The 27,854-nt window shown below is 50.7% G+C and overlaps 3 protein-coding genes and 1 long non-coding RNA gene across 10 annotated transcripts in view; 3 read left to right on the top strand and 1 right to left on the bottom strand.

The window, feature by feature from the left end:
• The first annotated feature begins 894 nt into the window (after nt 1-894).
• On the top strand, nt 895-5,024 carry ITPA (inosine triphosphatase). Its single transcript, XM_085068464.1, has 8 exons — nt 895-1,040; nt 1,133-1,190; nt 1,274-1,338; nt 1,998-2,071; nt 3,050-3,081; nt 3,745-3,860; nt 4,375-4,451; nt 4,724-5,024. The coding sequence occupies exons 1-8, from the start codon at nt 978-980 to the stop codon at nt 4,842-4,844; spliced, it is 606 nt and encodes a 201-aa protein (XP_084924590.1). The 5' UTR covers nt 895-977; the 3' UTR covers nt 4,845-5,024.
• Nucleotides 5,025-5,333: 309 nt separating this feature from the next.
• On the top strand, nt 5,334-11,214 carry METTL13 (methyltransferase 13, eEF1A N-terminus and K55). 2 transcript variants are annotated; one of them, XM_085068462.1, is made up of 8 exons: nt 5,334-5,542; nt 6,283-7,030; nt 7,727-7,926; nt 8,517-8,712; nt 8,950-9,093; nt 9,287-9,496; nt 9,855-9,986; nt 10,492-11,214. In XM_085068462.1, the coding sequence occupies exons 1-8, from the start codon at nt 5,390-5,392 to the stop codon at nt 10,764-10,766; spliced, it is 2,058 nt and encodes a 685-aa protein (XP_084924588.1). In that variant the 5' UTR covers nt 5,334-5,389; the 3' UTR covers nt 10,767-11,214. The 2 variants fall into 2 exon arrangements, with proteins under 2 accessions (XP_084924588.1, XP_084924587.1); XM_085068461.1 differs by having other exon boundaries at nt 6,283-7,141.
• Nucleotides 11,215-12,736: 1,522 nt separating this feature from the next.
• On the bottom strand, nt 12,737-17,946 carry LOC146434111 (uncharacterized). Its single transcript, XR_014853840.1, has 3 exons — nt 17,829-17,946; nt 16,978-17,072; nt 12,737-12,885 (listed from the first exon to the last, which is right to left on the bottom strand). It is a non-coding gene; the product is annotated as an uncharacterized LOC146434111 (long non-coding RNA).
• Nucleotides 17,880-27,854, top strand: part of DNM3 (dynamin 3) — a 167,806-nt gene continuing 157,831 nt past the window's right edge. For all 6 annotated transcript variants that reach the window (XR_014853839.1, XM_085068459.1, XM_085068458.1 and 3 more), the window contains exon 1: nt 17,880-18,025. Coding sequence is in view for 5 of the 6 variants with exons in the window: in XM_085068459.1 (XP_084924585.1) it covers nt 17,880-18,025 (146 nt within the window). In the remaining variant the exon portion in view is untranslated. The remainder of the gene's footprint in view (nt 18,026-27,854) is intronic.

Raw genomic sequence — 27,854 nt, 5'->3', positions numbered from 1 at the left:
CTGGTGTGAGCCCATGCCTGAGGGAAAGGGGGCTGCATGGATGTGACATAGGTGGGGAGAGGCCTCCTGGCTCTGGCAGCTGGGCAGCCCACAGGGAAAACAGGTCCCTCCTGAGGGAGGACTTTGCCCTTGCAAAGCAAGAGCTTCTGTGGGGTCTGGTGGTGAGGAGGAGCCTGGGTAACACGGTGGGAGAGCTCCTGGGACCCTGCTGCTGCTCCTTCGCAGGGCCCTGCGCCCCACCAGCCCTGGGCTGCACTGACCTGTTCCTCCAGGGCTCCACACCAGCCCCACGGACGGAACTCTGCACTCGAGGCCTAGAGTTTTTGCTACAGCCACCAGCTGGTCCTGCCTTTACCCGAGACGCAGTGCTGGGAAACTGCCCCAACCAAAGCCATCAGTGCACTGCCCTGAGGTGCTAAAACTGGGCGTTGATCAGTCTAGGGTTTAAGTCATTCACTGCTTGGGCTGTCCCGAGCACAGGCCTTGCCAAGGGACAGCTCTGGCTGTGAGAGGCACCACCAGCTGCAAACCACCAGCGATGGAACCTGAGCGCTCCGACACGGGAAACCTGATGACAGAAAGCTCAGAGACGCGCCAGAGCGCGGGGCGTGAACAGCAAAAGCGCTTGGAGCACAATCACCGGCCCGATTCCCCAAGTACATCTGGTTCTACTCCAGGGCAAACAGCGGGACCCGCGGCCGGGGCTGTAAACAAGGGCCGGGGCTGTAAACAAGGGCCGGGGCCGTGAGGGGGCAGCTCGCCCATCCGCCCCGCCCTGCGCGCGCCTCTCGCGACACCATCCGCCGCGACCCCCGGGGGCCGGCAGGTCCCGCCTCTCTGGCGCAGGCGGACGCTCTCCCCATTGGCTGGACGCTGCGGGGCGGGCCCGCTTCCTATTGGCTGAGCGCTTCGGGGCGGGGCGCTGCCGCGGGCGCTGATTGGCGGCTGGGCGCGCAGGGGCTGCGCGCGCGATCAGCATGGCGGCACCGGCGCGGCGGAGCGTCGTGTTCGTGACAGGCAACGCCAAGAAGCTGGAGGAGGTGAGCGCGGCGGGAACGGAGCCTGGGGAGTGGCGTTACCTCCCTTCTTTCTCCCTCGTTCCCTCCCTTGTCACTCCCTTCTCCCTGCACAGGTCACGCAGATCCTCGGCGACTCCTCTCCCTACACGCTGGTGGCGAAGAAAATTGACCGTAAGTTGTTGGCGGGGCTTGGGGGGATGCGGGAGCTCGGCTCGTCCCGCCCGTCTGCTCAGCGCCGATCCCTGTGTCCGCAGTGCCCGAGTACCAGGGGGAGCCGGACGAGATCTCCGTGCAGAAGTGCCGTGAAGCCGCCCGGCAGGTCACTCGCTCTTTCCCCTTTCCCGGCGGGATGGGTATGCAGGGACCAGACAGGGACACTGTGGTATCCAGACTGGCCCCGAGGAAAGCCAGGGGCACACCCTGGCCTCCCTGTGCTTCCATCACCCGGCTGTTCTGGTTTATGCCGGGTGATGGTGAATTCTCACTGATGACACCAAGTTTTGGCAGTCCTGCTGCTGTGCCCCTCGAGCAGCAGGAGATCATGGAGGCTCCTTCAGTCCAGCCTCAGTGGCTGCAGGACACAGAGTTTTCTGTCTGCTGAACATTCCAGAGTTGTCACAGGGAAGGGTGTCTTAAAAAACAAAGCGAGGGCTAAGACTTGAGAAAAATGCAGGTGTGCCTCCAGGTCACAGGCTTTCCTCTTTCCTTGTCCTGCCAGTCCTGTCCCCCAGGAGGGCAGGGAGTGTTCATCTCTGCTTGTTTTCCTTCATGTGAAGCCTTCCCTACTGTTGTTCAGCCCCTCTGCCCTGCCTGGAGAGAGTTTGAGTTTGACTGTGTCTGTCTGGTGTGGCCTTTGAGGTCAAGATTTCCCTTGATGTCCAGTGGAAACATGAGGGTAGGATAGAGCAAGGGAATGGATTTGGAAGCAGTGCCTTCCTTTAGCTCTAATGTTTTTCTTCTCTTGGGCTTTCACTGTAGGTTCAGGGACCTGTTATAGTAGAGGACACCTGCTTGTGCTTCAATGCCCTGGGGGGCCTTCCAGGACCCTACATGTAAGTAGGAGGGGAGTTGTTTCCCCTTTCATGTGCCAGAGTTAGGAGCGCTGGGCAGCCTGGGCTCCCCACTCCAGGAGCAGTAGGGTCAGGGAGGTGATTGCTGGTCTGTGCCCTGATCTTCATCCTGCATCCCAGGGGCTGGACTGAACTCCTTGAGCCCTGCTCTAAGTCACGGAGCAGGATGGGAGAGACAGACCTGGATTGTTGGCTCTGGCTCCCAATCTGTGGTGCCTGTTGTGACAGCTTGGGAACTTGTCCAAAGAGCAGGCTCTGGGTAATAAGGGCACCAAGCCTTTCAGAAGGGCTCTGGAATGAGTGCCCTATAGGTTCTCATAGGGACAGCTTTAATCCAGAAGATAACAAAGATATTACATTACAGTGGAACTTTCTTAATAAAATGCCTTAGCTCCCAGAATTAATTTTTAGTGTGATTAATTCTTCCAAACTATCTCTGCTGCATTAAGCAGACATAAAAACTGTATATTACAGGATAGAGTCATGAAGTATCCTGAGCTGGAAGCAACCACAAGGATCATCATGTCCAAATCCTGGCCTGGTCCAGAACAACCTCTAGAATCCCACCATGTGCCTGAGGTTGTTGTCCAAACACTTCTTAAACTCTGGCAGGCATGGGGGCTGTGACCAAGTCAGCACCACAACTCAGTGTAAAAAGCGAACAATTTGTGTTGAGAGATGAATTTTGGCATGTCAGTGCTCAGGAGGGAGAACTGGGTAATTTACATGACCCCAGGACTGTGGTAAATTATATATCCCACTGCTGTTTTCACTGTGTCCCCTTCAGTTTGAGAGCTCAGTCTGTCCTTACTGGTAAATGGTTCAGAACAGGGTGATCTGACAGCACATTGAAGAGGGATTTAAAGGCCTATGAAAATGCAGGCAATGTTGTCTCAAGGATGCCTGTATTTCTGAGAGATAATAGCAAAAATTAATCTTTCCTCTTTCCTTCCTTTTCAGAAAGTGGTTCCTGCAGAAACTCAAGCCAGAAGGTACTGCCCTCATGTTACTGCTCTGCATGTAACTTGCTCTTTTGCCCCTGAGGTGGCTCCCTGCCCATCCTGGGGGAACCAACAGGTTTCTCAAGCCTGTTCTGTGCCCTGCTTCCCAGGATGTTGTTTTTTCCAGTAGCGTCATCCCTGGATTCCCAGACTCCTACCTCTGCAGGCAGGTGGCAGGGCTTGTGGGAACTTCTTGTTTGTCCTCAGTGTGACCTGGAAGACCTCCTGCTCCCTGTGGCTTCAGTGCAAGCTCCTCTCCACTAACCCTCCCCCTCCTTTCCCTGGCATGCAGAGACTACTTGATCCCACAGTTCAGAGTGTGACTGCAAATCCTGTGCTGATCTCATTAACATGAGCATTAATCATGTTAAACTGCGTTGGGCTTCGGTCCTCTCTGGTGCACGAAGCTCAGTTGTGTCCCCTCCCAGATTCATAGCAGGGCTCTGCAGCTCACACTGTGAGATGAGATCTGAGGCTCTGGCTTCAGTCATAGCAGGGACCCTGCCAAGAACACCCTGGTGCCTGAGCTTTGTCACCTCCTGTGGTGGTTGGGAATGTGATGTGCAATGCTCCGTCCCTCCATCCATGCCCATGTGGGAGTGCTGTGTTCCCAGGGAGCAGCAGTAACTCCAGGATCCCTTCTGTGTCCCTCAGGCCTGTACAAGCTGCTGGCTGGCTTTGAAGACAAGTCTGCCTACGCACTCTGCACCTTCGCCTTCAGTAGCGGCAACCCGGAGGAGCCAGTGAGGCTCTTCAAAGGCCAGACCCATGTAGGTGCTGTGTGCCTGGGGAAGGGAATGTGCTGAGGGAGGAAGGCTGTGATGTGGATTTCATAGCAGCATTGGCTCCACTGAGGACAATTTTGATGGCCTGTGGGTCACTGAATGCCCTTGGAGCTTCTGTTGGGAACAGGTTAGGGAGAGTATAGCTGGTGGGTGGTGGGTGCTGAGTGTGCAGCCTTTTTTCCCAGTGGTACTTGGTGAACTCTGCACATTACCTAGGACTCTTCAGCCCCTCATCTCCCTCTGACAGGGCTATATTCAAGTACAGTTGTTAGCTCTGTTATTTGGAAATGTCAAGGCACTGTCAACATAGAGCAGTGTGAGTTTGAAGCTGCTAATTTTGGGGAGGTGCTGGAAAGGGGGACAGCACCGTGCAGAGCCTGTGGTGGCTGCAGCGTGAGCTATGGCTGCATGTAGCTCCTCAGTCTGTGTTTGAAATGAGACTGTGAGGGAAGTGCTGTAAAACCACAGCTTAAGGGGCTTTTTTGCTTTCTCGTGGCAGGGGCTGATAGTGGAGCCCAGAGGGCCTCGGGATTTTGGCTGGGATCCCTGCTTCCAGCCGGATGGCTACAGCCAGACGTAAGTAGTGTTTTACCTATAGCTCTTTTTGTAAGGCAAGCCATGGCCATGGGTGTCAAGAGGAACTTGCTTACAAGAAAGGGTGTAAGGGAGAAACGCCCTTGTAGATCAGAACATGGTGGGTTTTGGTAAACCTCCGGATCAGGGGTTGTGTCACTAGAGGTGACTCGCCGAGCCAAGCAGGGAGGCAGCGGGCAGAGGGCGAGCTCTCAGTGCTTGGGGGATGTGCTTTGGTGTCTGCTGCTGAGACTTGTGGTTTCTCTCCCCTGCAGCTACGCCGAAATGCCCAAGGCAGTGAAGAACTCCATCTCACACCGATACAGGGCGCTGAGCGAGCTCTCCACCTTCTTTCTTCAGAGCGACTCGACAGAGCCCCGCTCCAGCCCCAGCTAGCGCCGGGGCTATGGGCACCGTGTGTTCACACAATCAGAGAATTATCGGGCTTGGAAAGGACCTCTGGAGATCACCCAGTCCAACCCCCCTACCAAGAAACGTGTTGTCCATGTCACACAGAGCCCCGGCAGAGCTTTGCTCCGCTGCGGGATGCCATTAAAGCTGCTCCCGTTGAACCCACCGCTACCTCGTTCTCCGCTCTTTTTGTTGCCTCGGAAGTGCCCCGGCGCCCAGCGGGTCTGGGCTGTTGAAGCTGCGCGTTTGTGCCTCGGGGTGGCTCCGGGCCGGGCAGTCCCTGCCGCCCTTCCTGCCAGAAGCCCTAGAGCAGAGCGCGGGCTCCTGTATGCTATCGGGATCGGGACCGGGCGGGGGCGCGCCGCGGCCGCTGCCGGTGGCGCTCGGAGGCTCTGGCCAATGGGGAGCGGCCGGGGGACAGGCAGCCAATGAGCGGCGGGCGCGCTGCGCCACTCGCGCCGCGCAGGCGGAAGCGGTCAGCGCGGGCGACACGTGGGGCGGCAGCGGCAGCGGGCTGAGCTCGCCTGGCCATGGAGCTGCTGCCCCGCAGCCCCGGCGAGTTCGGCTCCGCCCGCTACTGGGATCGCTTCTTCCGCCAGCGCGGGCAGCGGCCCTTCGAGTGGTACGGGGCTTTCCCGGAGCTCTGCCCCGTCCTGCACAAGTATGTGCGGCCCCGCGATAAGGTGAGTCCCGGCTGGCACCCAGTGCCGTGTGCCCGGGACAAGTCTCCCCCGGGCTCCTCCTGCGTGGCGAGCTCTCGGGTGACCTTATCGCTGTCTGCAGTTACCTGAAAGGAGGTTGTAGCTGCGTTAGGGTCAGTTTCTTCTCCCAGGCAACGAGCAACAGGATGAGAGAATAGAGGATTGAGCTGTGCCGGGAAAGGTTTAGATTGGACATTCGGAGGAAGAATTTCTTCACAGAAAGGATGCTTAGACATTGGAATGGACTGCCCAGAGAGGTGGTGGAGTCACTGACGCTGGAGGTGTTTAAGGAAAGACTAAATGTGGCACAGAGTGCTTTGGTCTCGTGGTGTTTGGTCATAGCTTGGACTCGATGTTCTCAGAGGTCTTTTCCAGTCTAATTCTGTGTGTGAGGTCTGTGCTGCTCACTGACACAGATGACGTGAAGCCCCCAATGTGCCTTAGCAAGAGGACAGGAGAGACCCTTGGGTTGCCCTGGTCTGTGGACCTCTGGGGGTTAAAACACCCAGGTCACCCCCAAAAGACATGCAGCAGATGCATCACTTCTGTGCTTATGGGACTTTTCTCTATGGACATGTTACCTTAAGCCCCAGAGAGTGAGTTTGCTGTGGGTGTGGTTTTCACAGAGGACTCCTAGACATTTCTGGTATTCACTTGTAAAATGCTTTGGGGGGTGTTTGTGGGGTGTTCTTACCATGACACTGCTCTTGTGCTGCTCCCAGGTCCTCGTGGTGGGCTGTGGGAACTCAGAGCTGAGCGAGCAGATGTACGATGTGGGAATGTGCGAGGACATCGTCAACATCGACATCAGCGACGCGGTCATCCGCCAGATGCAGGAGCGCAGCAGCAGCACAAGGCCAAAGATGAGGTACCTGCTGATGGATATGCTCCAGATGGACTTCCCTGATGCCCACTTCCAGGTGGTCCTGGACAAAGGCACGCTGGACGCCCTCCTTACTGATGAAGAGGAGGCCACTCTAGCCAAAGTGGACCAGATGTTTGCTGAGATCAGCCGGGTCCTGCAGGTAGGAGGGCGCTACCTCTGCGTCTCCTTGGCTCAAGCCCACGTGCTGAAGAAAGCAGTGGAATACTTCTCCCAGGAAGGCTGGGTCGTGCGTGTCCATCAGGTGGCCAGCAGTGGGGACAAGCAGCAGTTTGTCCTGCCGGTCTTTGTCTATGTCATGACAAAGTTCAGGAAGATCCCTGGCTCAGCCCCACAGATCCTGGAGATCTGCCCTGAGGAGCAGGACAAGCCAATGAGGATGGAGTGTGCAGAGCGGCTGGTGGCAGCAGTGAAGGACAGGCAGCATTATGCCCTGCTCTGCAGCCAGATAAGCAAAACCCCCTGCAGGGAACAGGTTTCCTTGGATCTGTGTGACAAAGAGAGTGGGAAGCCTCGCTACACGCTGCATGTAGTCGACAGCCCCTCAGTGAAACCTTCCCGGGACAATCACTTTGCCATCTTCATCAGTGAGTACAGCCTGTGCAGGCTGCAGCAAGGTGGTGCCCTGGCCAGGAGCTGCAAAACAGCCAGCCCTGTTGAATTTGGGGCTGGAGAGGGGAATAATCCACCTGTGCAGAGTTCAGTTGATGTTTTAGTCCTGGCTTTGTGGTGTGATATGTGTTTGCCTGGTGGTGCAAGCAGAGATCTGGCACAGAGCTTGTTGGCTGCATCTCACTGCAGAGGGACACTGCCTGCCCTGGCTCCAAGGTGGAGATTCCTGCCTTGATGCTGGTGACAGCCAACCTGGCACATTGCAGCCAGAAAGGCATCGCTGGTCTGTGTGGGTGTCTTGGCTTGCAGGGCCAGACTGCTGGGGGTGCACATGGCTTTTGTGCTTGCACCTTGCAAAGAGATGTTGGCCTCAGCCAGCAGCCCTGTTCCCACCTTGCATGCCTCCAAAGCTGGGGCTTAGCACAGCCTGGAGATAGGTCATGCACCTGTTGGACACTCCCTTTTAATGAGATGTGGCTTTTCCAGCCTCCTGAATGAGCTTGCCCAAAACAGGGGAGATCCTGGCTCTTGATGGCTGCAGAGCACAGCTCTAGTCAAGCAGTGCTGCCTCTTTGAGATGTTTTGCCACTCCCCGCGGCTTCTCTCTTGGAGACTGGGGTGGTTGCTCGAGGGCCAGGAGCAGCCCAGGCTGATGGCAGCCCCTTCTACAGTCCCACAGGGCAGAGAGACCGAGTGGCTCTTTGGGACGGAGGAAGGGCGGAGGCAGCTGGCAGCCAGCGCTGGCTTCGGGCGCCTGGTCACGGTGGCCCTGCACAGGGAGCAGCACTACGAGGGCATGGCCGGCATCCAGGCGGAGCTATCCGGGAAGGTGATGGAGCTGGCCCCGCCGGGCCTCCCTGCCCGGCAGCAGGTGAGCCCCCTCTGCCTGGCCCTCTGGCTCAACTTCCCAAAACCAGGGCCAGCCTGGCTCTCTGCCAGCAGGGAAACCCTCTTCTCCAAGGGAGACCAAGCTGCAAAGTGTGAGCAGGAGAGTGGCCTCAGGGAGTGCAGCTTCTCTTGATTTTCCTCCAGCTGTCTGCCTTTGCTTGGAGGAAGGATTTGAGGTGCTTGTGTGGCAGGATTCAGTATGAAGTCATTGCCCTCCAAAACCCCACATGCCAAGAAAAGCAGAGATTCCAAAACCCTGAGACCATCCAACCCCTTTTTAATCCTGGCTTTAACTTCTGTTCCTTCTGTCTCCTCCTTCCTGCCCCAACTCCATACTCCTGAGCTCTTGCAAAAAATCTTGATGTGTTTGTTCCCTGTATTCCCTGTGTTAGGAGTGAAGCTAGTGCAGAACCATTTCACAGAGCATTTCAGGTGCCCCTCCTGTGGCATCCCAGTGCTCCTCCGTTATGTTTGCTTCATCCTGGCTCTGTAGCCATAGTCAGGACAGTGGGAATGGCAAGCTCTCTTCCTGTAGCCTTTCCTCCTTCACAGCAGCCCCTGTCCTCCCTGCAGGTGCCCTTCCTGTCTGTGGGAGGGGACATCGGGGTGCGGACGGTGCGGCACTGTGACACCAGCCCCCTGAGTGGGGAGTACGTCGTGGAGGATGTGAAGGGAGATGGCACCTGCTACTTCCGCCGCCTCATCTTCCTCCGCAACAGGAACGTGGTGCAGTCAGAGGCTCGGCTCCTGGCCCCCACGCCTCTCCCAGGTACATGGGGCAGCCAGGAAGGGGCAGGGGCCAAGGCTGATTTTTTGGGGTGACAGAGTGAGAGCAATACAGAAGGAAGGTGAAAGTCCTGCTGGGATCTGCTTGTCTTGTCCCAGAGCAGTCCTGGGAGTGTTTTTCACCATGGGTAGGACAGGGCTGGGAGTGGTTAGTCCCCAGAAAGCCACCCTGCCTCCATCTCCTACCTTGCCTTACCAGCCGATATCTCCTGTCACTCAGGCCAGAAGAAGCGGAGGAAGGACAAGAAGAGACCCAGCCCTGCTGAGCTACCTGGAGCCATTGACAAGAGCTACCTGTGCTGTGAGCACCACAAGGCCATGGTTGCGGGGCTCTGCCTGTTGGGGGGCCCCGACGCCCTCCCAGGTGACGAGGGTGGCAGTGGGAGGCTGTGCTGGGGGCAGGTGCGCCTGTGTTGCCATGCCACAGCCCCTTGGGGAAAGGCTCTTCTGGCCAAGGTGCCCCGTGCACCTTTCCCAAAGCAGTTTGGGGACGGTGGGTGGGACAAGCAGTTGGAGCGTGGCATCCTGGTGGCTCAGTGGGCTCTCTCGGTTGGCAGGAGAGCTGGCGGTGCTGGTGGTGGGGCTCGGTGGGGGCAGCCTGCCCCTCTTCGTCCATGATTACTTCTCAGAGGCCCATGTGGCTGTGGTGGAGATCGACCCCTCCATGCTGGAAGTGGCCACGCACTGGTTTGGCTTCTCCCAGGGCCACCGGATGCAAGTGCACATCTTTGATGGCCTGGACTACGTGGCCAAGCTGGCGGCTGAAGGTACCATTTCACAGAGCATTTCAGGTGCCCCATTGAGCCCAGTGGGTGACATGCTGGGGAGTGGAGTCCTGGGCTGTTGTCACCCCCAGCTTCCTATTCTTGTCTATCTCCTACCATGTGTCACAGCCCCCTGCCTCACCAGGTCTCTCCAGCTCACAGCCTGTCCTTGCCAACCTGTGCAGAGGACCTGAGATTTGCTGCTTCCCACAGTACCAGGGCTTGTAAAGAGAAACCCCAGGAGAGAAGACACTCATAACATAGCAGAAAGGGTGTCTTGACCATCCCATTTTTTGCCTTCCCATGTGTGTGGCTCACTTCTGTCCCATAGGATAACAACTTTCTGTGCTTCCTCCTTCAGCCCCAGCCCAGTACGATGCTGTCATGTTTGATGTGGACAGCAAAGACCTCACGGTGGGGATGAGCTGCCCACCCCCAGCCTTCGTGGAAAAGCCCTTCCTGCAGAAAGTGAAAACCATCCTCAAGCCAGAAGGTAAGAAGGGAGATCTGGCCATATCCCCATGGCCAGGCTGGTCAGTTCTGTGTGGAGTTGGGGCTGTGCCACTGTTTCTCATCATGAACAATTGTAGCTGCAGCCAGGATTGCTGCATGGCATCCACTTCTCCTGGTGGGTCTCATATCTGGGAGTTTGGGACCCATATGGGTGTTTCAGTTGGCATTGTGACAGCAAGATGGAGTGGGTGGCCTGCAATGCTGCTGGGTCAGGCACAGGCTGAGACATCCCGGGGGGCCAGCAGAATTCTCTGGAAGCAAAAGGTGTAGGAAGTACCTGAGAACAGATCTTGTGTCCACCCCTGAACTGTGTGGCAGCAGGGTCATGGAGCTGGGCCAGTGACACCGGGGGGATGCTAGTACTCCTTGTGTTGCTCTGAGGGAGATGTCTGCACCAAGGTGACACCGATCCAGCCGTGTTCCCACAGGGAGCAGGGTGGTGTACACAGGCTGCTTCAACTCCCTTCCCTCTCTCCCTGCTGCAGGAGTCTTCGTGCTCAACTTGGTGTGCCGCGATGCCCAGCTGAAGGAGTCTGTCCTGGCCACCCTCAGGGACGTCTTCCCGCTGCTCTACGCGCGCCGCATCGAAGGGGAGGTCAACGAGATCCTGTTCTGCCAGCCCAGCCCCGAGGGCCGGCGTGACCCTGCAGAGCTGGGGGTGCGTGCCCGGGCGCTGGAGGGGGCCCTGCGGCAGCCGGGGCGGCCCTGGGACAGCTCATACGTGCTGGCAGACATGCTGCAGGCTGTCCAGATCCTCTGAGGGGGACTCTGATGCTGCTCCAACAGAGTGGTCCTCCTCTGGATGGGAGTGCCACCCTTCAGGGGCCAACGCCAGCCTGGATGTGCTGGAGCAGTGGGATTGGTACAGAAAGGTACTTCCTACAATGTGGCTCCCAAGGAGGGGGTCCAGCACCGTGGAGGGCTGTACAGCCCAAGGGGGAACATTGAGCTGCTGCGGGGAGAAAGGTGCTGTGGGACTGGCAGGACTGTGGGTTTGGGTTTGTCCTCATTGCTTTCCCACTTTGGGAAAAACATCCCTCTGACTCTCCTTCCCCTTCAGCACAGCTCCTTCCCTCTGATGGTGCCTCTCCCTGCATCTCCCACATTCCTGGTGTCTCTGCAGAGCCCCAGCCTCGCTGCAAGCCTGGCTGTGGATGTGTGTGGGTGGGCTGCGAGCTGTGAGAATAAAGTGCTCAGGGGTGCTCTGAGGCCTGCAGTGCTTTGCTAAGGCTTTTTTCTGAAGTACCCACACCCCTCTCTGCATGTCGAGGGCAGGTCCTGGGACCCCACTGCCCTCTCACCACTCACCCTTCCCAGACTGGACCCCACCATTTCCCCTCTTCTGAATCTCTCCAGCCATCCCCACAGAACTGAGATGTGTAACCCTTGAGCTCCCCTTCTCACCCCTGGGCCAGCAGTGACCCAGCCCTGGCCTTAGGCTCCTGGTCACACTCACCCAACTGATGCAGGTCAGCCTTCCTGCAGGATGAAAGGGCAGACAGAAAATATCCATTGAGGTGTTCCCACAGCACCCCAATCCTGCCCAGACAGCTCATTTTGTCTCTCCCAATGGTTTCAGAGCCTGGTCCCTCCCTGCAAGGTTTAGCTGAAGAGCTGACCTGTGTGTCCTGGCTGGTTACAGAACAGCTGACCTGAAGGTGCTCACTCATTCCTCAGGAGCTGTTTCTGGGGGGCCTTGTCTTTCTCCCCTGCAACAGCTGATACCAAAATGAGTCTGAGACATGCAAGGTGACAACCTAGTGCTTTGCCACTGACCCTGCAGCCTCACTCCACGCTCCCAGCTGCCCCTGGCAGCCTGAGTTAGGACAACTTCCCAGCAGCTGCTTCCCAAAGCGAACCCTCTCCAGCCACCTTTCCACAGCCCAGGGAGGTAACAACACACCAGGAGGAACTCCAGGAGGGATCTGTGTCTCAGCATCGCTGCTGACCCATCTCCCAGCTCTGCAGCTCACACACCCTGTCCCATCAGGGTCTTGGGCTGCCCCTCATTGGTCTCTTCTTGCTTGGAAGTACCCAGCTCTCCTCCATCTGCAGGAAATCCTATGCCACTTAGAAAGTAGAGTGAGAGGTGTATGAGCCTGAGTGTTTGCAGTTCCCCAGCTCCATGGGGCCGTGGAAAGGGCACCCCAAAGGCTCTCACCCCTTGAAGTGGTGGGGACCATGACTACTGCACCAGTGCAGGAGATGTGCCCTGGATAAACTATGGCAGTGGTGCTGCCAGAAAACACCTTCCTCTGATCAGTGACTGGGGCTGTATTTTAATTTTAATTTGCCAGCAGGTTCCACTTTGGGAACACAGAGGGACAAATCGGTGCCCTATTTTCTTCCGGGATGATCATCTATGCAGAGGGAGCCAATGTTTTTTTTCATAAGTGCTTTTGAAGGTTCCCAGACACAGGAGAGCAGGGCTGGCCTGCCCCCTGCCTCAGATAAAGGTTGGCAGTCTGGGTAGGTGCCCTGTGGATGTCACCACCCAGTCACTCTTCCAGTGAGTTCTCCTCCTGTAGCATGTTCAGGACAGCACAGGGCAGCAACAAGGCTGGAGCTGGAGCAGGGTAGAAGTGTGCCTGTCCCCATGCAGTTAAGTTTCTAAAGCTCCTCTGTGATTAGTGCTGTTTTGAAAGATATCTATTATCCACCCAGTTTAGCAATGGCAAATTTCTCAACTGGATCAGCAGTGCTGAATTTTTAACTTAGTTTGCAGTTTGTGTGTGTGCGTGTGTGTGTGCGTGTGCCCTTTATTTTACCGAAACCATCTCATTTCTTCCCCAGGAGCTCACACAAAGGCTGCCTTCATCCCTCCCTTGTCCAGTCCTGCCTTTCTGTTGTGCTTCCAAAATGCTGCATAACGCCACATCCTGGTGGAAAAACAAAAGCCATCTATTAGAAACAATGTAAGGATGAAATCTCAGTTCACTGCAGCTGTTCTTGCAGCTACTGCTAGCCTGGCAACTTTAGTCTGGAAATGAATTTCAGCTAGAAAACTGGCAAATTCATGAGTACTGCAAATAGCCGAAATCCTCCTCTGCAGGTAAAACGCTCCAAGGCTGGAGCAATTGACACATAGTAAATATTTCTTTGCTGGCAGCCAAAACATGAATCTAATGTACATGTTTGGCAACTGTGATTCTGTTAAGTGTTTTGGCAATTTACTCATGTTTACATCCCTTACTCCTCACTTCCTTCCTTTGCAGCGTAGGCACGCTGTCAGTGGCGGGATAGAAACAAGCTCTGCCGTTACTTAGCAACCTCCACTGGCACAGAGATGTTGACTTTTTCCTTCCTGGATTTTCCAGCACAAAAAGAGATGTGTAACTTATCACATGGCTCAGGTGTGAGGATGGTCCAGTCCCAGTCCTTCTCAGAGCATCACATCCATGTCCTGCCACTCCAGTGAATGAGACACTGGGAGCTGATGGGTCAGCCCTGGCTTTCCTGATCTTGGGTGGAAGGATGCAGAGAGGTGCTTTGGCCCAGGGTGGCTGTGGGCAGGCAGCTGGCAGGATGGTGACCCTATGAGGCAGGCTCTGATGGGGTGCCACACGTACACCCTGTATGGTGACACAGCCCAGGTCCCTGCTCTGCAGAAGAGAAGAGAATGACACTTCAGTTCCCTCTCAGGAAGAGGGTGGAGGTGGATAAGGGACATGGTGTCACCAGCTGAAAGTACATCAAACAGCTGGGAGTGATTTTGCAGTAATAAAAGCTGCAGGGACTGAGCACTGAGGCTGATTCCCTTCAGCTGGGAAGAGCCTTGGCCCCATTGCCTCAGGAGGCTGCTGCGGTCCAGGCATGGCATGGTCAAGCACAACAATGGCTGCAACAGCTACCTCAGAGGCTGGAAGCACATGGGAAGTGTTTTGTCCATGAAATTTTCTCTTGGGGAAGCACTTGGCTTGTCTGGCTTTGTGACCAAGGAGCCAGGCATGCTGCCAGGCTGCAGTGAGGGAGTACAGCTCCTTCCTGGGGTGCTCAGGGCTTCAGGAGAACATCTCTGCAGGCTGCAATGCAGCACGGTGCCCTTTTTCTACCCTACAACTGCATGCACCCGACTAAAGAATGCAGCTGGAGGTCACAGGGCAGGAGAGAGGAGAGATGGGACAGAGATTGGGTTGTCACTGTCCTGCGATCAGTGAGTCAGCAGTGCCCCAGGCTGTGGGGGGAAGGCAGAAAGCACATCCTCTTTACAGGGAGAAATGCTGCAGCCAGTACTCTAATCACAGCTCTGCAGCCACTCTGGCTTTTTTTCACCGGCTTGAATTCCATCTTTTGCTGCTTCAAGGTCTGAGCTCTCCTCCTGGCAGATACAGGCATAATGCTGACTGGCACCTTCATGCAGTTCCATTGCAGAGCCAAGTGCTGCCGAGAACCTGGGAGCTCCCCCTTGCACGGGCTCCTTGCCCACACCTCCTCCTGCTCTGTGCCCATCAGCTGCCTGAAAAGCTCTGCAAAAACTCTGGGTTCGTATCTGAAGCAAGAAGCAGTGAGGAAGGTCCCTAGAGAGAAGGGCAAGTGTGAAAGAACCTGCCTCTTCTTAGCGGGGAGGATGCAGCCTCGCCTGTGCTCTGCTACCCCCGGGGTCCTGCCTGCTCTCCTGGCAGGGGAGCGTGACTGGCTCTTCACTGCAGGCATCTGCAAGTCTCCACTCGGGTGGTTTATATATAACTCCTTTCTCATGAAGGGAATTGCACTGGTGTGTGTTTATGAAGCAGCCTGGGGACCTGATCCAAATGTCCTCAGTTTTAACGTCACGCTGCCTGGTTAGGGAGAAGTGTCTGTGAGTTTGTGGGTTCATATGCTACAGCTGCACCCTGAAGCCAGGCTATTTTTGCCAGATATTTTTCTGAAAGTCACGGCAGGACAAACTTGCTGTCTGTACCCTTGATCTGAAATGCACTGGAGGCTTTGACTGTGGGCCCCAGGCAGGCTGTGCTGGAGCTGGTGACATGTGACATCAGACAATGCTGTTGGAGTTGGCACATCACCTTGGGAAGCTGGGCACCCTTCCTGCCACGCCAGGAAAGGTGCTTGGCAAAGGTTTCTCTCTCTGCTGAGCCTGGCACGTGGCAAAAGGAAATGATAAATATTGTGGGGTGCAACTGAGTGCAGGGTAAAACCAGATTTGGTTTAGCTGGTTAACCAGTGAGCAACACAGCTTTGTGCTCCTGGGGATTGCATCTGGTGCTCTCCCAGAAAACAATTTCTTGCATGGCCCCCTGACATTGATTTGGGTCTTGTATTTCAGGATTATATGTTACAAGATGTTTTGCAATGGTCTCTGCTAGTAGTACCCCTGTTTCCTTTAATTTAGCCATTCTGAATCTTGGCAAATTCAGAAAGCCAGGCTGGGCTCTGCACGGGAGTTTGGAACAAGCTGCCCAGACAAGTTAGTCAGGAAAAGCAGAGACCTGAAGATATGCTCGGGTGCCTTTTCTCTCTCCTTCCCTGCTCTCCTGGAGTTGTTGGAAAAATGAAGAAAAAGCCTCATGATAACACAAGTATCCATAATGAAATAGTTTGCACTTTTTCCAGAAGGTGGGAGATCTGTACTTGGCTGCTTGTGGCTTTTTTTTTGGGGAGGGAGGGGGACTGGATTTTTGTAAATTATAGAGTAGCAGGGTGAATGTGGGCACTTAATGGCTTCAACTCTTCTTTACCAGACAAAAAAGTTTGGTTTGGAAACCTCCCAGACTTGGGGGAATAACTCATATTTTTTCCGAATCTTAGTTGTTTTCCTAATTTATTTTATTTTAATCATGGAAGCAGACAAAGCTGTAATTTAAAGACCTAACAGAAAGGACAGTTCCCTGGGTTATGAGTTTGGAGGTGTGCATAGTGCTACTCACTGGGCATCATGCCTTTCTCAATTGTCATTTGTCTCCTGTGGAGATGCAATCCTATGGCCAGGCTGCTCTTCTACGGATCTTAATTATTTCACGGGGGCAGCACAAAGTGCTCTGACACTAAGATGAGGCGATCCTGTTCTTCCCAACTTCCAGCCTCCATAGAAACCCACGAACTGGAGGAAGGCCAGGCTGCTACTCTAGTGCCTCCCGGCATTGCCTGCTTGTCCAGGAGAGGGGAAAGAAATAATCATGCTGCTAATTGGCATAATTATGTCAATAACTCCCAGGCTCCCAACTAGACAGAAATGATGGCAAGGCTTTTCCCAGAGGCTGTGATCTAACTGCAGCGGTGAGGAGAAGCAGTCTCCCTGTTGTGCTGATTAAAAACTGTTACTTGTTTCCAGAGTTAGAAGTCGGTCTGTTGTAGAGAGTAATTTTTACACTTATTGAGAGCTCTGGCCAAGAAGTTTTGATAATCCTCCAGATCGTTAGTCTCCGTCAGCCTGTGGGATGTTCCCAGTTCCCTTTTGTTTTGCTTTTCACGCTGAGCGAGGCCAGTGTCTGGTTTAATAGAGAGGATCACTTTTATCGCTGCAGGACTCCAAAGCCTACGTTTTGGATATTTTCATAATGTGACCGCTGCCAATAAATACAGATAAATCTCATCTCTGTTGTGTGCTTGAGCTTTTAGCTCAGCCTCAGTGTGCATTTTTAATTGAACCCACTGCAGTGACAGGGCTTGGAGCTTGATGTTGCTTTCCCAGCCTGTTCCTGAGCCATCCACCTGCTGCCAGCCCTGCTGGACCCAGCTCCTCTGGCTCCCCTGACACGGCTCCAGTGAATGTGTCTGACCCTGGCAGCACTCCTGCTGTGGCTGAGCATTGCCACAGCCCTCTCCACCAGCAGGATGGGGTGGCCAGTTGGGATTGGGGCTCTCAGGGAAGAGGGGCAGCATGGTGGTCTTATGGTCACGGCATGGACCTGGGTGAACTGTGCTCCTCGTGTCCAAGTGTCCCAGCACTGAGGTCACCTTGTCCTTGGGCAGGAACAGAATCACAGAATGGGTCAGGTTGTAAGGGTGCACAGTGGGTCATCTGGTCCAACCTCTCTGCTCAAGCACAGTCATCCTAGAGCACAGGCACAGGATTGTATCGAGACAGTTCTGGGATATCTCCAGTGAGGAAAATTCCACACCCTCTCTGGGGAATCTGTGAAAAAACAGTCCATAACAAGCAAACTCTAAGTGATGTCCAGGTGCGAGAAAGACAAATTACTTGTGGGTAGAATTGCCTTGTTAAGGTTTAGGGCTCAGCATATTTCAGTTAACTCAGACTTAGGGGGAGGTTACCAAAGCTTGGGAAGAAGGGTGTACCGCTGAAAGAATGCAGAGTTTAGGTGCAGAAGCTGGCAGAACCCCCAAGATAAGGAAGAAACTAATAAAAACAACTCAGCAACTATGCTGAAATTAGCTCTGACCGGGTAAGAGATAATTCTGGCAGGGGCAAATTGTGACTGTGACCCAAAAAACCAACCCACTGGCTCAAGAGAAAGACTGAGAATGTGGATTAACTAGCACTGGAAGCAAGAGGATCAGTAACCAATAGAAGATAGAATACTAATTAATAAGCCAACTAGATAACATTGACACCTTCGTTTGTTAAAATCCATAAAAAGGGAAAATTTTTCATAGCCGTCATGCTGGCTTTGTGGATTTGCCAACCGGCCCCCTTTCTGCGCAGAACTGTAAATAAATCAACCCCCTCGACTCTGTGTGCGGATTGCCCTTCGGCACACCGGGTGGAAGAACCGATTTGGGGACAATCGTGGGAAAATCGAGAGACAATCGTGCGACAGCCGCGGGACCCGCACGGCTCCCTCACGGGAGGGGGCGTGGCCGCCCAGAGGAGGCCCCGCCCCCAGGCCCGCGGAGAGCAGCGCATGCGCAGTGCGCCGACCGTTACCTGTCAGCGGCAGCGGGCGGAGGAGGAGGAGGTGGAGGCGGCGGGATGGAGGGGCTCATCCCGCTCGTTAACCGGCTGCAGGATGCCTTCGCGGCGCTGGGCCAGAACTGCCTGCTCGACCTGCCGCAGATCGCGGTGGTGGGCGGGCAGAGCGCCGGCAAGAGCTCCGTGCTGGAGAACTGCGTCTCCAGGTGAGGGGCGGCGGGCACGGCATCCCCGCGCACCCCGCGCTGCCCCCTCACAGCCCGGAGCGCGCGCTGCTCCCAACGGCCGCGGCGCGCGCCCCCCTCACAGCGGCGGGTGTGGGGGGGCGGTGGCGGGCGGGGATGGACGAGGAGGGTTTTTTTGGGGGAGCCCGAGTGGGGACAGTTCGCGGCTCCGAGCCCACCGTGGGTGCTCGATCCCCACCGAGGATGCTCGGTGTTCCTCCCCCCGCGGTGCCTCGGGGGTGGCGAGGCGGGCCCTGGCCCGGCGGCGCCCGTGATGCGATGTGCGCGCTGCGGAGAAGCCGCCGCGGCTCCGGTGCGAGCGCATTCGTGCTCCCCGTTCGTGCGTGTGAAGGGGGGTGACCGCTGCCTGAAGGGAACAAGGTGTTTAAAGCCCCAAACCCTAATTTCGGTGGGGTGCTGGCTCTGGGCGGCTCATTCCTCCCATCCCACCGCGTATAATTCGCACCGTCCCGTTGCGCCTGTGGGTATTGGAATCACGGAGTCATTAAGGTTGGAAAAGACCTCTAGGATCGTCAAGTCCAACATGCGCGTCATTTCTAACAAATTACTAACAGGAAAAGGGGGAGCCTGACGATTCGGGTGGTGCTTTTTGACGGCCGGGCAGTGCCTCTGGAGATGTCCCGAGGTAAACATGAGCTTCACGTGCTGTTTGATAAAGTTGCTGCTGCGTTTGCCGCAAATAGCTGCGGGCTCCCTGAGGGAGGTGGTGCTCCCGGAGCCGAGCTGCGAGCCTGGTCCGGATTATAGGGTCGAAATACTGTTTTGTCTCCGTGACTGGGGGGCTTTCGTGTGTGGAGATCGTCACTGAAGGTAATATTAAATGCCGTGTCGCTCCACAACCTGGCCATGTGTCAGGCTGCAATAGTTCTTGATACCCAGTGTTAAAATACTGTGCAATGCTTCTTCATCTCTGCTTCAGAGCTGACTGTGTTAAATGTCAGTTCTGCCTCTTCTTTCTCCTTGAAGACTGTAGCTGGCTACTGGTGTTGACAGTACTGCCAGTCTCTCGAATTTGGAAAGCGTAAATGTGGTCCTCAGGAAGCCCGATGGGCCATCAAATTATTCTTGTTTTCTTTAAGTAAGTCCTTAAAAAAGTATTTTGGTAACCTTTTGACTTTTTGATCTGTATGTCCACAAAGCTGCACAAAGCACGTGGGCTGAAGGGAAAAGGTATCTTCATTTTTCTTCTCAATGAGGACCAAAATAGGTCCCTGGGGTTGGGGCTGAGTGAGGTGGGCTGATGTCAGTCTCTGGATCCAGCTGTGCTGGTGGAAGATCATACTGCTCCCAGATGCTTGTTATTGCTCGGCTGCCAGAGGGATCTGCTCCATCTGATCCGCAGGTGGAGCTGTTCTTTGGAGTCGCCTGGATGTGTCTGGCTGGAGCGAAAGGTGAAAATGAGCGGTTTGTGCTGATCTGGTTGTGCTGTTTGGACAAGAGGCTGGAACGAGCTGCATGAGTGAGACGTGGGCACTTCTAGGAAGAATTGTGAAGGAGAGCTAAAGGCAATGTTTTTACTCGTGTAGTCTTTCGCTGTGCAGCCTGCAGACACTGCAAGAGAGTGTCTTCAGAGCAGAGGTTACAGGCTACTGTGAAACACCAGAATGCCTCTGCTACATGGGATTTGAAATTTGGATTCTTTCAACCTGGTTTCAGAGTTCTGCATCATTGTTTTATGCAATAACTTCTTGAGATTCAGCATGAACTAATCTGTAGTACCTCCCTACTTGCAACCATGGAGCCTATTGCAAAAATGACATTAAAATGCATTGCTTTAAACCTATTCCATGAGACTTGAGCAACTGTGTTGTACTTGTGCCTTTCCTCCACACTCAGTACGCGTGGTCAGCAGATGTGCCCTTGCTAAGCTGTGAGAACTTTGTTGTAAACCCTCAGAACCAGATTAATAAATATCCATGAGATCAGAAGAGGATTTTGCTTGTTAGATCAGCAGGCAAATGGTCTATATCTCTTTTTAGTAAGCCATAGGATATTCCTGTTTTTATGGGATAATGCAGCTGCTCTCTGTGAACAAGTTTGTTTCATTCACGTCTGTCTTAATATGGCTTGTAGAGGTAGCAAGTCTCCCTGTAGAGCCATGCTGTTCTCATTTCTCTCTGTTACTGGTACTTTGCATGACCTCTGATAACCACAGGGCCAACTTTAACTAACAGTAACACAGCTTTGAAATTAACATCAGAATAAAATAGTCCTTGCATTGCTCTGAAGCTTGAGCATTAATTCTCATGGGGTTTTTTTGGTTTGCGTTTTTTGTGGTTGTGGGGTTTTTTGTGTAGGTTTTGAGGGTTTTTTATCACATGAATCATAATTAGTAGATTTTGAACTCTTAGTCTCCAGAGAGACATTCAAGATCTCTTCTCTTCAAGAAGAGCTGTAATTGGTATGAGGAGGGCATGTATGATATCCTCCATGTGAAAGGCAAGGTCTAGCTACAAACATGCTGCTGGTTGTTAACCTCAGTATTTGTCAGTGGAGTTCTGGTAAGGTTGATAAAGTGGTTCTTAACTTAATCAGGGTGCTATTCCCTGCTGTCTGTAGCCACTATACCATTGTACCTGTTTCAGTCTTCCACAGGGTCTTTGGTTGTGCAAAGATTACTTTTTTTTTCCACTTGGACAGTGGAAACTCTTATCTGACTCGCAAGTGGTATTAAGGATTGGAGGTTCTTTATGGGTTCTAGGAAACACATTGGGCTAATGCAGCATTATGCACCATCTAGTTTATGCACTGCCATAATTTTTCACAAGGGTTGTGAGGGATCTGGCTCTGGCACAGTCCTGTGGGCTAGCAGATGGCCTGGAAGTGGGAGCCAGGTCCTGTTCTCTCTGAAGCTGCTGAGTGCCATGCATCCATCACTGTCTCCAGAGTAGCACCAAGGCTTGTTTAGGTGCACACAGCATCCTTAATGACTTAACAACAGGCAGGGAATATGTTGGGATTAGTTCACATGTGTTTTGCATTGATGGTGGTGTTGAATGAGGATGGATTCTACACGTTTGCCTGCTCCAGGAACTGTGTGGCACCCAGAACTACTGGTACTCCTACTCCTTGTAGTCTGGCTTCGAACTGAGCTGGAATGAGGCAGTGTCAATCCTCCCAGTGTGCCCATTATTTTTGCTATTTGGATTACCATCTCCTGAGGAATTTGTAGAGTTTCCTCTTTATGTGCTGCTCCTCTGTGTGTAAGGAGACAGTTTCTTTTGGTAGTCAAGAACTGTGTGTGAAGATTTTTCTCTCAGGATTCTGGTTATATTTAGATGGAAACAGAGATTCCGGAGAGCACCTGAGGACAGCAGTCGTTTCCATTTATGGGTTAGACCTTCATGTGTTCATAACTGGAGCTCGTGGTGTGTGTTTGAGGAAATGAAATTGTCTGAAGAGCAAATGTTCTTCCTACCTCCTTCTGCTTCTCTGTGTAACAGGAGTAAATGTGCCCATAAAATGTACCAGTGTTTGGAGCAAAGGATCTAATGCAATCCTCTGGTAGAGGCTGGTGGGAGAACGATTTATAAGCATAAAGGAGAGTCAAAGAACAAATACCAGCAGATTGCCAGTGGGAGAAAGCACTTGGCCTGTTCTTACTCCTGTGCTCCAAAGCAGTACAGGGCCGTGAGCTTATATGTTGTTTGCACTTTTTAAACTTGCATTTGATAATAATAGGGTTACTTAAAAGACAACTAATGGCAGGAAGCAATCCCTGTAAACTGTACTTGGAGAGAATGCCCTTTCTATTATTTCATATATATCCAAATGGGTTTTTAAGATAACTGAAGGCACAGGCAGCAAGCTACCTTGTCAGGGTCTCCTTTTTCAGAAATCAGAACAATATTTTGTTCTTAAAAATAGCAAGAAATTAATAATTAGGTTTCCAACTTGAAAGCCCTTCACTTCCCTTCCTGCTTAACATAATATAAATTGCATGTGGCCAAATAATTGTTTTATAAGAGATGTGAACTCTTGATTGTAAGCCTGTCAGTCATAATCAAACAGGCACTTTCATTTTCAGAGCCTGAGGTCTGATTGTGTAATTCAGCTTTGCAGCTTTTTGATCTGAGATGCTTTTGATAATGTTAGGGCCATTGCTTGTAGTGGTGCTATTTATTATGACATATGTACTGATTATTTCTTTTTGAAATTGTTATTCCTTGTGTGCTCAGCTCGTTCTTTTCTGCTTGAGATGGCGGTTGTGAAAAGACTGCGTTGAGTCATTAGGAGAAGAGAAGGGACTTTAACTCTGGCTGCTAGAGCAGAAAATTTCTCCCAAGAATGTAGACACATATTTAGATTAATGCTTCCTGGGGGAGATGTGTTAGGATTGGTGCAGGTATTTTAGTTACTAGGCATTGACAGAAGAACTTTTTTACAGAAAATTTTCCTCTTTTGTGAAACAGGCATGAAAAAGCTAAGCAGTCCAACTGAATACAAAACTGTGATACAAACTGAAATGTGGTGCTGTGCATTCTTTTTTAATCTTAAGGATCTTCTGGAAATGCAAGTCAGCCACTCCTTTTCCTGACTAATTAAGCTATTGTACAGCTTTGAGTACAGTATTGAGTGTATTAGCCTAATTATCAAAATACTCTGGTGCAACAAAAGCAAGAATTTTTTTGGTATTTCATTAATTAGAAACAGCAGCAAAGGAGACAGTGCCTCATTTGGGTTTCTTCCCTGAATAAGTTTTTACATTTACACGTTGAAGAACAAACTGGCTGTTTAGATGGGATACAGATGGCTTAGTTTTGTCCTTAAATCTAACTTCATTGTGGACTTAGTTAATTTTTTTCCCCAAGTCATAAGAGTTGATATATAAAAAGTAAAGGAAATCTGTAGTAAAAAAGAGACATGTGAACAAATATACTGATCCCCCACCATGTAAAATTTTTTTCCTCTAAAACTACTGTTGGGATTTGTCTCTCTTATTTTTGGCATTTAAATTTTGCCAGTTAAAATATTTCTTCTATTTTAAGAAAAGCTGTACCCTGTCATGAGGCAGGCATAGTGTAGGAAGCTCTGACCTATATTCTGGCATTTAAGTTCAGTGTATCAAGCGGTTTAGAGATGCTAAATCAATAAGTAACACTTCACACTTCTAAAGTATACCTGTGAGAATACATAGTCTTACTATAACTTCAGCATACTATGTATTGTTAGGGTATTGTAGCATTTAGTGAACACAAGTGTAGTATTTGAAGTCTGAGCTCTAGACTTCAGAAGAAACTTCAAAACCCTGCAAAAAGCAATGTTGAAAACCACCCCACTCTGGTCTCTAGTGCCTTGTGAGAAATCAGTGCTACAAATTCAGTGGCAGTTGTAACTGGGAGTTCAATCCATCAAGGATTGTGGCTGCACTCCTCTGATCGTTTTTAAAGAACAGTCATGTCAGGAGAGGTTTGTGGGTTGGGGTTTTTGTTTTTTATTTTTTTCAGACCATATGTAGCTACTTAACTTTATCCAAACTTTCCTAGTTCTTAATACAGAGACGCTTCTGAAAGTCTGACAGATTGTCTGACTCTCTAGACTCTTGTACAATATTATAAATCCTGTTGTTCACTTCCTTCAGGAAGGAGCCCACACTCGGGATTTTGTAGTGTTGAACTCAACAAATAATCAACACCTTTGTTGTCTTAATGCTCCTTGGTGGATGTTGCTGCTGATATTTCAAGCTTATGTCACTTTCCTGTGTAGATGAAATAGTAAACAAGGATTTCCACCTCAGATAAATAAGTGTTAGCAATGTGATTGTTTGGACATTCACAATAAACATCGGGAGTGATTCTGCCATGGATTGCAGCAGAGACACAGAAGTATGGACACTATTCTCTGCCACTCATTTACTGTATGACCTCATACTGGTTTTTAAACATTACCTGCATCTGGATCCACACATGCCTTAACTGTATGTAAAATATAGATTTTTATTCCTTTATTTTTAACTTGCTTCTAACTGCAAAGGATGGTGGTAGCATATAATCTAAAAATCAGCGTGGGATAACTGTGATTGTAGTCTAAAACTTGCTGTTATGCGTTTCTCTTGAGTAGTGGCTGATCTAGATTTCTGTGTGACACCAAAACTGAGTCTTGGATTCTGCTTTGAACAGCTGAGATGTAGCAGTGTTCCCTCATTCCAAAAAGGGATCCTTGCTGGTGTTTAGTTTGTAACTCTGACAGCTTAGTCATTGAGAGCGATCATGGTTTGTGGTTTGCCTTCCCTCTGGTGATCACTGAGCAAATTGATGATGTTCCTCTAAGTATTTATGGGTTTCTCAAACAGTGCCTAGGTTGCAAGCATGAGGGGCAGAGACTTCTTTGCTTTCTCTGATTTGGTTTTCTTATTGTTTTTGGGTTTTTTTAAACATAATAAGGCCTTCCAGTAAATAGAAGTCCATGAACTCCCTATGTTTGCTGTGCTTGTATGTAACGGGGTAGTGGGAATCCCTTTAATGTTGTGTGTCTGCAATATAAAGCCTGTAGTGTAAATATGCTGAGGACAGGAAACGAGCATTATTTAACTGTGACCTTGCATCTTTTTCTTCAGCAAGTTGCATTGAGATGAACAAGGCAGCATTATTGAGCTAGAGAGCGAAATCCCATTTAACTGCGTGTTGGGCTTTGATGTACTGCCAAGCACTGTTGTCTATGATAGCCTTTGGGATGTAAAGGAGAATGTAGCTGGAGATAAGAGAGGTTTTCAACCCAAGTGTCTACTGATAATGTCAGCTTTTATAATTTGTGTGTAAAAGTTACTGTTTTAATTCAGTACCTACCATGGTATTTCTGCATCCTAGCTCCTGTGCAAAATCACCAAGATTTCATTCTTCAGGTATGCAGGAGATTCTCTCTTTGCTGTAATACAGGTACATTTCAGCCCTCATAGATGAGATCATCAAAGCCAGAGTAACCTTAGGCACTTGGTCCGTTGTTTACTCAGTAATTCAGCGATGCTCAGCTCTAGAGGATGCTCTGAAGCCGCCTGTGTGTAAGTCACCTGCAGAGAACAGACAGGGCTCTGCGTGGTGAGGATGAAAACTACTGAGAGACATCTCTGGTCTCTGCTGTGTGACAGTGGGGAAATGGGCTCAGTTCCAAGTCTGCTCATCAGCCAAGCTGGAAGCTGCTGAAGAAATGTTGGCATAATCCGTGAGAGGCAGCATTGTGTCCTTGTGTGCTCACCTGTTGTTTGTTCAGATGCTAAACAAATGTTGACAGAAGATCCTCCATGTCTGTCAGATCTGGGAAGGAGGCTGGGAAGCTCAGGAGTGTGGGCTGATACCTACAGCTTAATGACTTTGTTAGTGTTTTGGGAAGTAGCAGCACAAAACACTGTTTTGGTCAAACTTCTAATATAAATTTTTCTTGTGGTAATAATTCTGGTGAGCAGCAAGATGGGAGATCATGGCTGATATATATACATATAATTTCACTATTGAGCTGAACAGACTTTACATTGTCCTGGACAAATATGAATTTGCACATACCACAGGCTCAAAGAAGAAATGGGCAGGTATAAAAGGATAAAATGTCTAGAGAAGAGAAATTGTTTAAGAAACTTGGGTCACTTGTTTTGGAAACAATCTCCTTCCCCCCTTCCTTCTATAGTTGTCTTCCTGTCAATAAATTCATGCTCTTTATACTGCAGTTCCCATTATGTATACATTCCAGAGGGAGTAGAGGAATTGAATCCAGTTACATTGCAGCTCTGCAAAATAATCTGAAATAGCTTGCATTGTACCAAAAAAGGTAATTGTACAGTTTGACACCTTGTCTAGCACAAAAGAGAAATGTATTTTCATGATGCTTCTGAAGAGGCAATTTTTTGTGGATTTTACTAGAATGTGTCACAGCTGATAGCATCCTGTGCTAGTGTTTAAATAGTCTGTACTGATGGATTGCAGTTCAGGACAGTGGGATTTGGGAGGAAGAGCAGTAGCTTATTTTTTCTGGGTTTTTGATAACAGCACTGGAATTCACAAAATCTAAAAGATTTGTCTTGGCAGAGTATCAAGAGGTGAATTATTTGCTAAATGCAAGTTTTTCTATAGTAGTTAGCTTCATGTAGCTTATATGCCTGGATTGTTGGGACATACTGTCTTCTTTCTGGTCCTTGCAGTCAGATTTTTGTTTATCTCTGATTATATTATGGAGGAAAACATTTTACTCAAATCTTTCTAAAGAAACATTTTTAATAGCATTTGGCAGCTGAAAGTGATTGGAAAAAACCCAAACAGCCAAGGTCTATTTAGAGCACTCACAACAATTTAAAGTGAGTAAAGAATTTTTGTTGTTTGTTTTTTGTGTTGAGATACAGAATCTTGCTGCATTAGTATTCATCCTGAGAATGGATGGGCTTTTATGCACCAACATCCTATGCAAATGAGTCCTTTCCTAAAAGCAAACATATCTGATTAGGGAGAATAAATTGTCCTGCAAAGTCTGCTTTATCCTTTTTGACACGAAAATTCTGAGAATTGTTGGGGTTTCTTTGTGTTTCGTGCTTCCTTTCTCCCCCTTCCACCACCACTTGGAATTGATGGAGAGCACCGTTGGGCAGGAAATAGCAGAAGCTTTTGTAAAATCTTAAAAGGGAAAGAGGAAAAAGGGCATTTTCACAAATGGAATTAGGATGATGCAGCAAAGTGTTGGCTGGCTGCCAGGGAGGACAGATGCATCGCGCATACCGTGCCTTGCCCACGAGCTTGCACATTGGCAGCTTCCCTCTCTGTTCAGCCAGCGAGCCCACAGCCCAGCACAATCACTGCAAACAGAGCACTGTTCAGCTCACCACTCCTGAGGCTTTGCCTGGCAGGTTTGCATGCCTGTGTATGGCAAGTTTTCAGTCCTGTAAGCACTAGTGAGATTTTAAAACTTCCTGTCATGTAAGTGGCATTTTTTTGAATACTAGGAAGTGCATTTTCTTTCCTTGAGTCAGTGAACAGGCCTGCCTTTTCTGTGTGGAAATGTGATGTGGGGTACTGTCACTGTTGTAAATATACAGCATTAGGCTTGGTCTAAGAAGGTCTGTGCCTTCTTAGACTTGAGTTCAAATGTCCCCTACTTTTGTAGAACCTGTTGATTCCAATCATATTTAATGGAAGACTTTACCATTGGGACCAGAGTAACTTTTGGCACTAATTTTCCCATAGCCCTATAATGTCTAGTGGAGGAGATGTAAGCTTGTTGAGCAGAGATGCTGCTGCTACTTACAAAAAGCGTCTTCTAAATCCAAGAGAAGTATAATGAGGGGGGATTTCTCAGCCTGCTCTCTCTCCAGTCTTCTGCATGGAGAGGAAATTCTCAAGCTTTGCCTTCTCCCAATGCTTAGGACCTAGACTTTGTCACTGAACATATTTGGTATGGAGGTGCCCAGCTAGTGTGACTGGAATCCCTTGCCAGCTTATTTGCAGTTTTTCAAGGGCTTTTCAAAAATACCTTTTTTGTCACATTTAATATCAATACTCGCTTATTCCCATAGTTAGGTCTTTTTGGGTAGATTTTTATTTTTACTGTTGCCCTCTGGTTTTTTTAATAGTTGGTCTCAATTCCATAAAGGAATAGGGGGAAAGAGACCCAAAGACACATTTTAGGCTGCAAGGTTGCAGTGCTGTGTAAGATTTTCTACACTTTTTTTATTTTTCTTAATTTAACTTGTGTTCTTGAAAGTGATGGGTAGGATAATTGGGGTGTCCCTGCTTTCCTGTTCAGGTCTAGTAGTTCAGCAATGGTGATGAAAGACACTGATGGGTTGGAAAATGACTTCTCAAACACAAAGTTT

The sequence above is a fragment of the Lichenostomus cassidix genome, chromosome 8, assembly GCF_008360975.1.
Source record: "Lichenostomus cassidix isolate B80296 chromosome 8, HeHo_3.0, whole genome shotgun sequence".
Lineage (NCBI taxonomy): Eukaryota > Metazoa > Chordata > Aves > Passeriformes > Meliphagidae > Lichenostomus > Lichenostomus cassidix.
This window is presented reverse-complemented; position numbering and strand designations above follow the sequence as displayed.

Coding starts and splice junctions, on each gene's coding strand:
- METTL13 (XM_085068461.1), top strand. CDS start 5,390: ATGGAGCTGCTGCCCCGCAGCCCCGGCGAGTTCGGCTCCGCCCGCTAC. Junction 8,713..8,949: donor GGCCCCCACGCCTCTCCCAG/GTACATGGGGCA, acceptor CCTGTCACTCAG/GCCAGAAGAAGCGGAGGAAG. Junction 9,987..10,491: donor AACCATCCTCAAGCCAGAAG/GTAAGAAGGGAG, acceptor TCCCTGCTGCAG/GAGTCTTCGTGCTCAACTTG.
- ITPA (XM_085068464.1), top strand. CDS start 978: ATGGCGGCACCGGCGCGGCGGAGCGTCGTGTTCGTGACAGGCAACGCC. Junction 1,041..1,132: donor ACGCCAAGAAGCTGGAGGAG/GTGAGCGCGGCG, acceptor CTCCCTGCACAG/GTCACGCAGATCCTCGGCGA. Junction 1,339..1,997: donor GCCGTGAAGCCGCCCGGCAG/GTCACTCGCTCT, acceptor CTTTCACTGTAG/GTTCAGGGACCTGTTATAGT.